At 39.3% G+C, this 13,843-nt stretch overlaps 1 protein-coding gene across 1 annotated transcript; it reads left to right on the top strand.

Annotated features, from left to right (window-relative positions):
- Positions 1 to 505: 505 nt before the first annotated feature.
- Positions 506 to 13,556, top strand: LOC143276373 (uncharacterized). The gene is made up of 6 exons (XM_076580848.1): positions 506 to 677; positions 1,040 to 1,186; positions 4,140 to 4,271; positions 7,068 to 7,172; positions 8,752 to 8,923; positions 10,591 to 13,556. Exons 1-6 carry the CDS (start codon positions 663 to 665, stop codon positions 10,794 to 10,796), a joined length of 777 nt encoding a protein of 258 aa, XP_076436963.1. The 5' UTR covers positions 506 to 662; the 3' UTR covers positions 10,797 to 13,556.
- Positions 13,557 to 13,843: the final 287 nt, after the last annotated feature.

The following is a 13,843-nucleotide window of genomic DNA, read 5'->3' as shown; positions in this document are numbered from 1 at the left end:
GTGTGTTTAACATTTTCTTCTCCTGCACCCCGGCTTCTTGGTGAACGTGCTTTGAGCCAGGTACAAGTACGTGCTATGTCATATTGCACATGACCTTGATCAGTCCTTATGAGGACCCGACACAGTCGCTGTTTACAACCCACCTGCAGTTTTTCAAACCCATCTGAGGGTAAAACATTCCCTGAAATAAACAGTGAAGGGGGCGGTAGGGGGGGACAGGGGGGGACCCGTGGTTATGGAAAGGAGCAGGGGGGGAGGGAGGAGGGTGTGTCGCGGGAGGGGGTGGGGTGGGGTGTTTTTTTGTAGGGGTAATGCCGATTGGTCTGCTGATAACAAAGCATCAATCAACGATACCCCCCCATGCCCCCCCCCCCCACCCCCCGACCAAAACCGGATCTCTGGCATCAGGAAGCACTTACCACTGATGCCCTCAAGGTCACCCCCCGGGCATTTTCCCATGTCCTTCTTCCTAGTTGCTTTCTATAAAAGCTGGGGAAACATCGCCCTTTCCCTGCAAGAAGCGGACGCTCTCCAGATGCCTGGCCAGCAAAGCAGAAGAAGAACAAAGTATCACTTCCAGAACTCTGCAGTTTCCAGTCTCTAGGCAGACGACATCCAAGTTTCCTTCCCTCAGGCGTCCGAAGTAACTGCTTCCAGCCACGATGAACTCGTTTCTGGTGAGGCATCGCTCGTCTTTACCAACGCGTTGTAATTAATTAATTAATGTATAGGGCCTTGTTTAGCCAAGGAGGTTTGTTTTGTTACTGAGAGTTTCTGGTAGTGGTCAGTTCAAGAGAATAAACACTTTTTGACTCAGTCTCGAGAATATCGAAACGTAAAGCGGTAGGTATGTATGTATATTTATATAGTCAAGCTGTGTGTGCGTGTCCAAATCAGAAACCAAAGAATTCATTTCCTAAAAGTGTCATGCCTAATTCAGTTTAAAAAAATAACTTGAGAAGGGGCTGGGGCAGATGGATAATGAAAACAATTGCCACAGAAGGTACACGGGGTGGATTGTTCTGGTGTCTGTTGGCAGTGGTGCCTCCTGCTATTGGCAACAGCTCATGTTTGTCAGCCAGCGTCTGTCACAGTAACCACCCCTGCCGAGGAGAACGATGGCGGCATCACCGAAGAAGAACTGGCCGCCATTGTTGAGTCTGATGACAACAGCTTGATCAAGAAGGTATCAGTATAACGCTGTACTGTGACTTATTGATACATATGAGGACGTGCTACACTTAACTGATTCATGATGGTAACTACGGTTCGTAGCTGGGTTACAATTTGCTGTGCAGTGGAGACAGACATACTGAATTAATAAGAAGTTTTTCTTCAGTTTAACGTCTATTCACTATGAGTGTTTTTAGACGGAAAGGAGTAAAGTAGTGTATAAAGGAAAGGGAATGCATGTGAATATTAGTGTAAAAAAAGAAAAAAAGAAAAAAAAGAAAAAAAGTTCATGTTATGTATCAGAGGAAAAGTATATTATAAGAAAAAGTCTAAAGAGGTTGTGGTGTGTATTGAATGAGTTGTCATGGGAAGGAGAATATGTATATGCACATCAACAAGTATTAACCTACAGCAATGTAAATATAAATAACAGTATTAAATATAATACATCAAAGGAGGATACCAACTGGACTGGAGTTTAAAATTTCTGAAAACATTCTAAGTAATGAATAATCATTCAAAATCTTTTCAGTGGCTCATGAAATATTGGAAGAAAAGTCATCAACTACATCTTTTGGAAGTAACTGTCTTATGGTCGGACAATGAATGAGTAGATGGCTTACAGTTATTTGTTTACCGCATATACATTTTATATTTTTAGAAAATTTTGTGTGAAAGGCATTTAAACGAAGTCTATACATTAAACTTGTAATTTGTCTTGAATGTGCTGCTGGTGTTGAATTTAGAAAATGTTTGGGATTTGCTGCATTCTTTGTGTTTACACAACATTGGTAATATTGATTATTTGAATCTATAAGTAATTTCTTAAATCGATTTCTAGATACATTTTCTATACAGCTAATGCATTCATGTAGATCTAACTGGATGTCAAGTTGTACTGCGCTTTCGAAATTACGTGCTGCTCTTCTAGCTGCTTGGTCTACCCACTCATTTGAAGATATTCCACAGTGCGAAGGTACACAACAGAAAGTTATTTTAATGCCCTGTTTTGTCAGTTGGTGAATAATATGTTTTATTTCCATTGTGTGTGTGTGTGTGTGTGTGTGTGTGTGTGTGTGTGTGCGCGCGCTTTGAAATTAAACACTGTGATTTCTTCAGTGTTTGTACTGCACTGTTCATGATAAAATGTTACCTTTCATATATAAATATATACTTTAAAAAATATATATATAAGTTGTGCAATTTCAAAATATTTGCCTGCTGCCGTGAGTATATATTTCAGTATTATTTTGTTTTACATTTACTTGCTTATTTGTTTATTTGATTTCAGTATAGATGCACATGCGCGTTCCCGTTCCCGCAATGTCTTCGTAACTTTTGTTGTTTGTTTCTTTCTTGTATTTGTTTTTACATGGTATTAAGACATTTGCTGCATTGCCTCCCTTCTGCATATGGCTCCATTCACTGAACTGTGTTGTTTAAAGTGCTTTTTTTTTTCTTTCTTTTTAAAAATAATTTTCCACGCTTTGAGGTGTGTGGTTTTCTGACTCAGCTTTGCCTTCTTACAAGAAAAGACAGGAAACATCCACGCAGATGTAAGTTCACTGAACAGAGGTTTACGAAACAACAGAAAGCAATGGAGAGAGAGCGAAGTGAAGAGTTGTAACCGAAAGTTGGTGCTGTCGACAGATCTATTTGTTCAAATCAAAAAGAAAAAAGAAAAGAAAAAAAGATTCAATATATGCATAGCATGCTACAACAAATCTAATGATGGAAGTGATTAATGCCATGGAAACACAAATAAGAATGACTCCGATCTGGAAGACACATTTGGGTGGGTACACTGAGACTGATATGTTGGTATCCATTGTCCAGCAATGGTCTTTTCTTCCTTCATACCCCGTTTTGATTGAAGGAAATGTAAACTTTGTGTATTCCTTGTAAACTGGTATTCAGCATATATATGCAGTATGTGTCTTGCTGGACATCTTGCTGATCTCAAAACATACTGAGAAATATATTTTCATAATGAAATAATTATGGTTCTTCTAAGTCTAAGGAAGGGGAAATATACAAATTGCCCAAAATATGTTTTATCTTTCACTCGATTTGTACAGTCTTATTAGTTGTGTCAACAGTAACCTCTTTTTTGTCCATTTCATGAATTATCTACTGATCACAATCAACTGCATAACTTCTGCAAAGGGACATAAATACAGATGTAAGAGAAGACGCTAGGCAACTGGGCTTTGCGTTTCCACAGTGCCTCATGAGATGATATTATGGCCAGCTTTTTCACACAAAAAAAGCTTTATGGTTCAAGAAAGATTTCATATTTTTGCGTTTGAGGGTAATTTTTGTCATGGCAATGACTGAGTTTCTCTGTCTCTTTCTGATGTCTCTGTGTATAGATTTGTCTCTCTTGTGTTCTCTCTCTCTCTCTCTCTGTCTCTCTCTCTCCGTGTGTGTGTGTGTGTGTGTGTGTGTATCACTGTATGACTGCGAAAGATTCTCACAGAGAAAGAAAAGGAGACTGATGATTGTGATATGTAATAAGGGATGTAACTTGTTTACTGTTTTCTACAAATTCTAGTGTTTGAATTATAACTATAAGAAGGATTGATTCTCCCAGATGAGATCGAAGGCAGATTTTGCTTTTAATGCTAATATGAATAAGTACAGCCCTCCTGAGGAACATTTCATAGTCTGTTTTTGCGCTTTCTATATATATATATAAAAATATAAAAAAAAGAAAAAAAAAAGTAATAATAAAATTATAATGCAGTTGTCATTCCATGGTTATTTCTGAACTTGACAAGGAAGGAATGTGATATGTAGCACAGGATATAAGTTGTATGTATAGGTTTGATGCTATAATGCAAGGGAAGTCACTGGAATAAACAATATGCCTGCTGGCTAACAACAGTTTAAAAAAATTCTGCTTGTTTCTGAATGAATTTATCGACTACAGTGAGGATGATGGTGATGTTTGTGTGTGTCTTTAGTCATTTACAGAGGTGACGGAGGATGGCGAAGAGGTGAACGAAACGTCGGTGGTGGATGAAGGCTGCAATGTCCACATCAGCATCACTGCCACCAACACTTCCAACAGCACTGTCGTGGACGACCTGGATGATGTGATTCTTTTTTTCTTTTTTCTAAACCTTTTCATTCAAGATTTTACAGATATGTTTTTTATATAATGGCAGCAAAAAGTAGATAAGAGAAAAAAAAAGAAATTAAATAAAATGAATTTAAGAAAATAAACGCAAAAATTCAGAAGAACATATGTGGAACATTATTACATAACTTGCCATAGAGTTACATAACATATATATATATATACGAATATTCAGCTTCGAGACTACAAGGCGATGGTCTGTCCAACACTCGGCGCCACACATGGTCTTTGTTACACGTACATCTTGCCTATCCCTTTTCCTGACGATGACATAATCGATGAGATGCCAATGCTTTGAGCGAGGGTGCATCCATGACGTCCTGTTACGGGTAGGGAGGCAGAAAACTGTGTTGGTTATCAGCAGTTCGTGCTCTGCACAGGTCTGAAGCAAAAGCAATCCATTTGGGTTGCAGTGGCCCACACCGTGCTTTCCAATCACTCCATCCCAGGAGATGTAGTCAGAGCCAACTCTAGCATTGAAGTCCCCAAGAATGATGAGCTTGTCTGCTTTAGGGATAGCAGCAATGACAGAGTGAAGGTCCTCGTAGAACTTCGCCTTCACTTCATCCGGGTTGGTCATGGTTGGGGCGTAGGCACTGACAATGGTGAGGTGCTTCTGGCCAGATGCCAGTGGGAGTTTCATGGTCATAAGCCTATCGTTGACTCCCTTTGGGATTCCAGCTAGCTTGCTGACAAGTGCTGTTTTTACTGCAAAACCAACGCCAGCCTCACGTCGCTCTTCGCTTCCTCGTCCACTCCAGAAGAAGGTGTAACCAGATCCCCGTTCACAGAGCTGGCCTTCACCTGCAAGCCGAGTCTCACTCAAGGCTGCGATGTCAATGTTGTATCTGGCGAGTTCGGATGCAACTAGTGCCGTTCTCCTTTGGGGTCTGTCCGCGTTATCTCTGTCCAGGAGAGTCCTTATGTTCCAAGCACCAATGGTGAGAGGAACGATCCTTGCTTTTTTCTTTTCTTTCTTGTTGTTTCGACCGCTGATGTAGGGTCCCCGCCAGCCGCGGTATGCTGGCCAGGGTGATATGGAGCAGGCAATTTTTAGGGCACCTTTTCTAGCCCCTTCCTCATGCCAGGGAGGTGAGCAGTGCATTCCTAAAGAGGGCTGCTCAGACGCTCAGACGGCTGCCGAGCTCCATCGCTGCTCCTGTCGACGAAGAACGACCCTATGGCCTGAGCCGCCTGCGTGCAGGTCTGCGACTGCGACTGCCAGTGTACCCACACCTGTCGTTTCGTCGCTCGCCTGTCGCCACAGGACTTGGGGGTGATGAAATGATGAAGGATGAAAGGTCATTTTGGATGACTGATGACTTGCGCGATGAGTTTGTTTAAAGTGAAGAGGAGTTGCGCAACGTCAACCTCACTCTCTCGTCCGGGTCCACCAATTTCCAGTGGCAAGACTAAGTCGAGACGACTGGAGGATGAGCACGGATGCAGTGGATGACCAAGATATCCTTTCGGTGTCTCATCTTGCTCTCTGCACTCCACAGTGCGTTGCTGTAACCGCCTTCCTCTCCGTTGAACCGATAGGTTTCTTCCGCAGATTCTGCCGGATCCAGACTTCGCATGCATGGGTAGACACACCCCGGGGACCAACTGCGTGTGGCATGCACACAGCACAGTGGAGCTAGATGGCCGTCGGTGGCTCTCCTGAGCCAACGCCCTTTTATGGATCTCCATAAGGGTGTCTAGCCACCCGCCTCACCAGTCCCGGAAGGGAGCGGTGGGAGTGCCGGTTTAGTCGCCGGCAACCCGACCCTGAACAGGTTGTACTGGATTACAGGTTACCAGTAGCAGATCTAATGACCTGACCTGACCTCAATATATATATATATATATATGTCTGCCCACTTTCACACACACATACACACACACCCTAATATGCATAACCAAAGTAAACAGATTAGAAAACACACACACACACACATACACACAAACAACAACAACAAAAACAAACAAACAAAAAAACACATAAAAAACATTCATTTCCAGAATTTAGAAGATGATGTAATTCCTTATTCTTTTTTATTTTTATTTTTTTTTTTTATATCTTCTTCCTAATTCAAAGAAATATTTTTGTCATGTTTTCTCTTTTGAATCTTTTATTTCCTTCTTTATCCTTGTTATGATCAATTACATTGTTGTTGTTTTTCCATGGTCTCTTTTCCTGTGAAATTCACTTTGAATTTATTTAATGGTCACAATCGTAAAAATTTTTTTTTTTTTTTTTTAATGAAAAGAACTGTACTGAGTCTGTTCCTAATTGAGTAATTATGAACGGATTGAAGACTTAACAAAGACAGTAACAGGTTTAAGATATAACCAGTGTACTGTTTTATTTTCTTTTTCTACTTCCAAGTTCTGCATTTTCTTCTTTGTGTACTTCTTTTCTTTTTTCTTTTCTTTTGTCAGCTTCTTGTTGATTTGCTGACTTCTCCTTTAATTCACTCTGTTTGTTGATTAATTGATCTGCTGTAATGAAGTGGCTACTGTCAGGCATCTGCTACATTTTTTTTTCTTTACAGCACGTGTGACGTAGTGTATGTGGAGCTGTCTGCATACTCTGACTCCTTGATACTGACATTGAAACTGTGTGTGCGTGTGTGCATGCATGTTGAGTGTGTGTGTGTGTGTGTGTGTGTATGTATTGTATTGCATTGTGTGGTGGGTGTATTTGTGTTTGCATTGTTGTGTGTGTGTGTGTGTGTGTGTGTGTGTGTGTGTGTGTGTGTATGTGCAGGACACAGAACTGGTACTAATGAGCTCATCCCCAGATGTCTGCTACGTCAAGAGAGTGCCAGACGCCAAGCAGACCTGCCAGAATGGCCGCACTGCTGTGGATGAGGTATAGTCTGTCTTTTTCTTGTATTGTATTGTACTGTATCACTCTTTTTGTCACAACAGATTTCTCTGTGTGAAATTCAGGCTGCTCTCCCCTGTGGAGAGCGCATCGCTACACTGAGACTGTGAGAGTGCCACCCTTTTTTAAAAATATTTTTTCCTGCCTGCAGGTTTTTATTTCCTATCAAAGTGGATTTTTCTACTGAATTTTGCCAAGGATAACCCTTTTGTTGCCATGGGTTCTTTTACGTGCACTAAATGCATCGTGCACACAGGACCTCAGTTTACCTTCTCATCCTAATATTGGTGTGTGTGTGTGTGTGTGTGTGTGTGCTTTAGCGGTTGCAGGTGCATGTGTGCTTGGCTACAATTCAAAGAATATAACAAGAGGCAAAGCCTTGGTCACTCGTGAGTGATCCCTGCTGCAGAACAACGAAAAAAAAACAAACGAACAAAAAAACAACAACAAAAAAACAACAACAACAAAAAAAACAAACAAAAAAACAGTTGAGGGGGATGAGGGGAAATGGGGATGGGTGGTTACATTACTTAACAATCCAAATCATATCTTTGCTCACAGTCAAAAATGAGCGTTTGTCGGACCACTAATTATATGTTGGAAATGGAGCAGTTCTGTCATAAGCAGCCCACATCAATCAGCATTTCATTGTTTTATGATCACAGTATAGGTTTGTCAATTCAGATTCGTTGATTTTTTTAATGTCGTTCAAGGACAATATGAATATGTTGTAAGTGATGAGGCCTATGCACAAATCTTGCTCTGAATAAAAATTTAGTAGCCTCCTTGACCTCCTTCAATAATATGTGATCATGAATGATCAGTTGAATGCACAATTTTGGCAGTGACAAGACATTTCAGGCAAGACGGCCGCATTTGCTCAAGATTATTTTTATGTCAGATAATTCAGCCCCCTCTTTAAAATGTTTTATGCAGTAAACATGTTGATTGTATACTCAGTGTCAATATTCTGTGTACTAGTGTCAATATTCTGTGTTGTGTCAATATTATGTGTATTACTATTAGTGTCAATATTCTGTGGATCACTATCAATATTTTGTCCAGAATTTGTTTTTCTTTTCTTTTGACTGCGGACATGAAATAAAACATCCTGCTCTCTTAAGACCCAAAACAAACATTCCGGCTACAAACTGGGAATGACCTAATAGAATCTTGTGGCTGCTGAGGCTAAACAGAATAAACCTTTCACATTCCAGAGATTCAGCTAAATCCTAAAGATTTGCAACCTGTCATTGGTAGTGGTGTGAATGGAAAAACATCTCTATGTTTAATCCAAACTTGGTATTGACAGACAAAGTATTTCCAGCAAACATTAATACATATATATGTATATGTTAGGTTTTTTTTTAGAATGTCAGTATGACATTTGTATTGTTGGCAATAAATATTGTTCATACCTTGTCATAAACTGCTGTGGCCTTAATGTGTAAAGGAGTACTGTGAGTGTTCTTGTTTATTTATTGAAAAGAATATTTTACATTTCAAAATCTTCTTTGAACTTAAATGTTTTTTAAACTGTATCGTGCCTGACTATCTTCCGCAGACGATGGTAGGAACTGAGACAAACGTGACGGACTATGAAGAAGGCAAAAACCTGACCATTTCCGACCTGCCCCCCCTCCTGCGCAAGTTGTGCGTCAACCGCACAATCACAGAACTGGTGGAAGCGAACACACGCAATGCAACCGAGGACGACACATCTGCAGAGGAGGATGGTAAGTGTGTGTGTATGAGTTGGGGTGTGTGTGAGTGGTTGCATGTGTGTGTGTATCTGTGTGTGCATGTGTATGTGGTTGCGTGTGTGTGTGTGTGTGTGTGTGTGTGTGTCTGTGTGCTGTGTGTGTGTCTGTGTGTGGTTGCATGTGCGTGTATTTCCAGCTTTGTGAACACAACGTGTCAGTTTGAAGGAAACACCAGCTGGTTTCAGAATATTTTCTGATTTTTACTGCATCAAAATGGCAGGGAAGCCTGCTGGGAGTGTAGCTCCTCAGGGTTGAATGGGTTAAAGCAGATGTGGTAAAGCATGTATTGATCAGCGTGCTTTCTTTAACCCCTTGAAACCCAAACTGACAAGACAGGATGAGCTTCCTCACTTGGAGAGTACCATTTTGAAGTTTTCTTCATCTTCATTCATGGGCTGCTGTTTATGGGCTGCCAACTCCCATGTTCACTTGTATGTGCAAGTGGGCTTTTATGTATATGACTTGTTTTTATCCCCGAAACTGGGGATCAAACTTGGGCCAGAATTCAGCGTTCTGACAAGGCCTGGAAATATGACAGTGTTGTATGAACAGTCAGACTTCAGTTTTGTGCATCAGTTTCAGTTCAGTTTCTCAAGAAATTGCCACCATGTTCGGATAAATTGATATACTCCACACCACATCTGCCAGGCAGATGCCTGACCAGCAACGTAACCCAACACACGGTCAGGCCGTGAGTGCATGTAGATAGATATGTGTTCCTATCAGAGTGGATTTCTTCAAAATAACCAGAGAACTACACTTTTAGTGCACCAAGAGTTTGCTGCACACGGGGCCTCACTTCATCATCTCATCCCAATGATTTGATGCTCAGTTTGATTTTCCAGCCAAACTTGGGAGAAAGTGTGAGACCAAAATTTGAACCCAGAACCTCACGAACACTGTATTGGCAGATCTTAACCATTCTGACACCTTCCTCTTTAATCATGCAACATACCCAAATAAATATATGTTAATAATAATAATAATAATAATGGTATTTATATAGCGCTGAATCTTGTGCAAATCAAAGCGCTTTCACACCAGTCATTCACACGAATGCATAACTCTAAAACTGTAGAAAATAAAGACAAGGAAGGCCAGGCAAGGGAGGCTATTTTGGGAAGAGGTGGGTTTTAAGGCCAGACTTGAAAGAGCTGAGTGTGGAGACTTGACAAAGCGAAAGAGGAAGTTCATTCCAATCCCAAGGTCCAGAGACAGAGAAAGAACGGCGGCCAACAGTCGAGTGTTTGAATCTGGGTATGCGTAAACAGAGTTTACAAGAGTTCTGAACATAACACATGTGAAAAACAGATTAATAGCAAGAACAAAGCATCAGATTAACACAACTACATTTAAGGCCAGGTTCAAAACCCACTCTTGCCCTGTCTCCCAGGTTTGACTGGGAAAGTCCAGCTGACCATCTCGTCATTCAGGTGACAACACAAGATAACAGAAAACAATGACACAACATAAGAAATGTCACTGATTGTAATATTCTGCTGAAGCGTTTATTTTTGCCACATACGTGTTATGCCACCCCTTCATGAGGTTCCATGGCCAATGTTGCTTGTGCTCCCTTTGAAAAGATTCTTTCCACAATGCTATAATCAGCTGACTCATTATCAACTGATGTGTTTCAGACTCTGCGGATGCCAGGAAGAAGCGGTCTCTCTGTTGTCGGTGGAGGATGTGCTTCAGAAGGTACCGGACTGTCGTAATATACAGGCGTTACTGTCAATTCCTCTTCTTCAGGTGGCCATGTGGATATTACTATGGTTGGCACGTCAGGTGGTGGTGGGGGCCTTGCTATGTGTGTCGCAGGTGGTACTGTTTTTGGTGGTGGTAACCAGTGAAAATAAACCGCTGGAGAGTTCCATGCTTCCATGATTTGTAGAGGTGCATTACATGATCTGTGCTTTCAAAGTTGATTGGCTCTCCAACATTGCAAGCAACAAAAGCGATTGAGAGAGGCTCAGTGTGCAGAAGAGCAGGCTTTTTTTCAACTTTTTGCTTCATATTTCGGTTTTTCTTGTTGTGCATACGATGGCGCTTCATTGTACAGTGTTTGGTTGTAGGAACGGAGGCCATCAACTGAAGAAATGGAGGACAGCACATGTTTGCTGCTTTTGTGTATGTTGATTCATTGCTCGCTATTTTGATGAAAGTTAAGACGCGCATGTTCTAGATCCAAAATGGCAGCGGAACTCTCCAGCGGTCTGTTTCGTTTACATTCCATTCTGAGCTTCTGTACTTGTTCTTTACAAGTTCTGTTGGGGTCTATTTTTTGTTTGTTGGATTTTCTTGTTGTTTTTGGTTTGTGTTTTTCTTCTTGAACTGGCAGACGATGGATTTTCTGAGCCTGGCCAAAATGCATTCTACAGGTGAAGGTTTCCTCTGTCAGGTTTCCACTGCTGTCTCTCTTTTCTCTGTCTTTCAACATGTCGCTCTCTTTCTTTCCTTTCTTCCCTCTCTGTATATCTGTTTGTGTAATACCGCCGCACAAGGCAGACACATGTTAATTAAAAGGTTCCCACATTGATGGGAGTAATAAGAAAGAATCTCACCATTGTTTAAAAAAAAAAAAAGTGCACGTAAAAGAACCCACTTCATTAAAAGGGTTGTCCCTGGCAAAATTGTTTACAAAAATCCACTTAGATACAAAAACAAATACACTTGCAAACCGAAAAAATATCTTAAATACAATGCAATACCATACAATACAGTTCAAAACAGTACAATCCAGTACAGTACAGTATAATACAGTATACAGTACAGTACAGTGCAGTACAGTCCTGGCTAAATGAATAAAGGTACTTGCTCAAGTTGCAAACAAGAGAAGGATCATTTCAATAACTGGGGAAAAGGCGATTTCTTGTTGAATTTCCATATTCTTTTTTTTGCTTTTTTTGTTTGTTTGTTGTTGTTTTTTTTGTTTGTTTTTTGCTTTTTTGCATGTTTATGTTCCTACCTATTGGTGATTTTTAATTTCATTAGTGTTGCTTTTCTTTGAAAAATAATAGTTTACTAAGCACATATATCTTTGAAGTTGACTATTGGACATGTTTTCATTTTGGAAAAAAAATGTTATGTACAGTTTTTGCTAGTGGTGCTTTATTGTATGCTTTCTAAATATTCAGTGTGTGTGTGTGTGGTTTTTATTTTTTATTTTTTTTCAAATTATGATAACCTTTGATATCTACAATCCACTTTTACATTTTTGTAAAATGCCATGAGTTTCACTTGGACTGTATGACTTCATGGAAACATCAGTTGCTTATCTCTGGCTGATTTGTAAGAAAAAATCATATCATTCCCAGTGAAATACGTTTATCAAGTTTTGATTTAAATTTTCTGTAAGCACAGCAGTATATTACAGAGATACATTGTCTGTCAGCAATTTTGGTCAGTAATCTATACTGATGATTTATCTGCAAGAGTTTATGGTCAGTTAATCTGTATCGATGGAATGCTAACTTCCAGACCAGTCTCAGTGACTGAGATATTCATGTTCTCACGATTGATTACAACTTTGCAGCAATTCCACAGTTATTTTGCGTAAATATTCATTTCAGTCTTGTAGGTATTTCTGTAAGATTTATTCTACATTTGTTAATTTTCAGCTGCTAAACACTTTTATCATTTTTGATTTGACATATGTTTATAGATAAATGTTTTGTATTGTATCCAGATATAATGTGTTTACTTTTTCTCTTTTTCTTTTTTTAATAGTTTAGTCCAGGTAAATGGTTTTAACAATAAGTGGATTTATGAGGGAATATATATATAGAAAGTGATGAAGCATTATTTACATTTCACAGGTGTTTCTAAAAACAATTGTCAAAAATGAATATTTTCATGGGACTATTTGAAATTTGCTGAAATTTTATCTCCAAGAAGATAATATTGTCAAAATGCAGTTACACATATGTGCCATACGACATCAAAATCCTCATTAATTTTCTTGTCAGATTCCCCGTGTCAAAGATCATAATTAAAACTACACTTTTTATTTTATGCATAATCCTCCATAAGTGTTACTCATAACAAGGATGTTATTAAAAAAAGAAAAAGAATGTAAATTTGGTATATTAAATTACATATTTGATTATTGAAAACAAGTATTTTAAAAAAAAAAGGAAATAAAGAATAAAAACAACTTTAAAAAACAACTTTAAACTGTACGCTTTAATAAAAAGCCATTCATTCATTTAAAAAAATGAAAGAAAAAAAGAATCTTGTTTTCAGGCTTTTGAGAGAGTTCCTAAGTGTTATTGTTGTCAGACCAAACACCAGCCCAGCCATGTTTTGTGAATTCATGTGAAAACAAAACAAAAACAAAATTCAGTGTTTTTGTCGATTTGTAGAATTTAAATGTTCCAGGCAGCCCATTTTATCAGCTTAGAACCTTGGTGTTTTTTTGGTGGTGTTTTTTTTTTTTTCCATTTTTTTTGGGTGCACTTTGATGCTGTAGTATAAACGTTTTGGCCATTACTTTCAATAGATTTTTTTTTCATGTCTGGACATAATGTAAAAACAGTTGCTTGTCCATGTTGTGTCATTTTCTTTGTGTTGCATCTTCTTCCAATAAAGATTTAGATAATAAAAATGTGTTCCACTTTACACTTCCTATGGTGCGTGCGTATGTGTGTGTGTGTGTGTGTGTGTGTGTGTGTGTGTGTGTCCAATGTTTGCATCTGAGTCTGCGCAACTTAAAAAAACAAAACAATCACGTTTATATACAAAGTGGTTGCTTATCTTAGGTTAAAACCAGACACTTGACAAAATGAACTGACAGCAAAGACACTATATCTTTATTATCAGAATTATCACAACAACAACAACAACAAAACAAAAAACAACCAGTAAGCCAGCCAATGGAAAAATAAAACCCCG

This window comes from Babylonia areolata, chromosome 32 (genome assembly GCF_041734735.1).
Source record: "Babylonia areolata isolate BAREFJ2019XMU chromosome 32, ASM4173473v1, whole genome shotgun sequence".
Taxonomy (NCBI): Eukaryota; Metazoa; Mollusca; class Gastropoda; order Neogastropoda; family Buccinidae; genus Babylonia; species Babylonia areolata.
This window is presented reverse-complemented; position numbering and strand designations above follow the sequence as displayed.

Excerpts from the sequence above, each read along its gene's own strand:
- LOC143276373 (XM_076580848.1), top strand. Across the intron at positions 1,187-4,139 it reads ACAACAGCTTGATCAAGAAG|TCATTTACAGAGGTGACGGA; the intron begins GTATCAGTATAA and ends GTGTGTCTTTAG. Across the intron at positions 8,924-10,590 it reads CACATCTGCAGAGGAGGATG|ACTCTGCGGATGCCAGGAAG; the intron begins GTAAGTGTGTGT and ends GATGTGTTTCAG.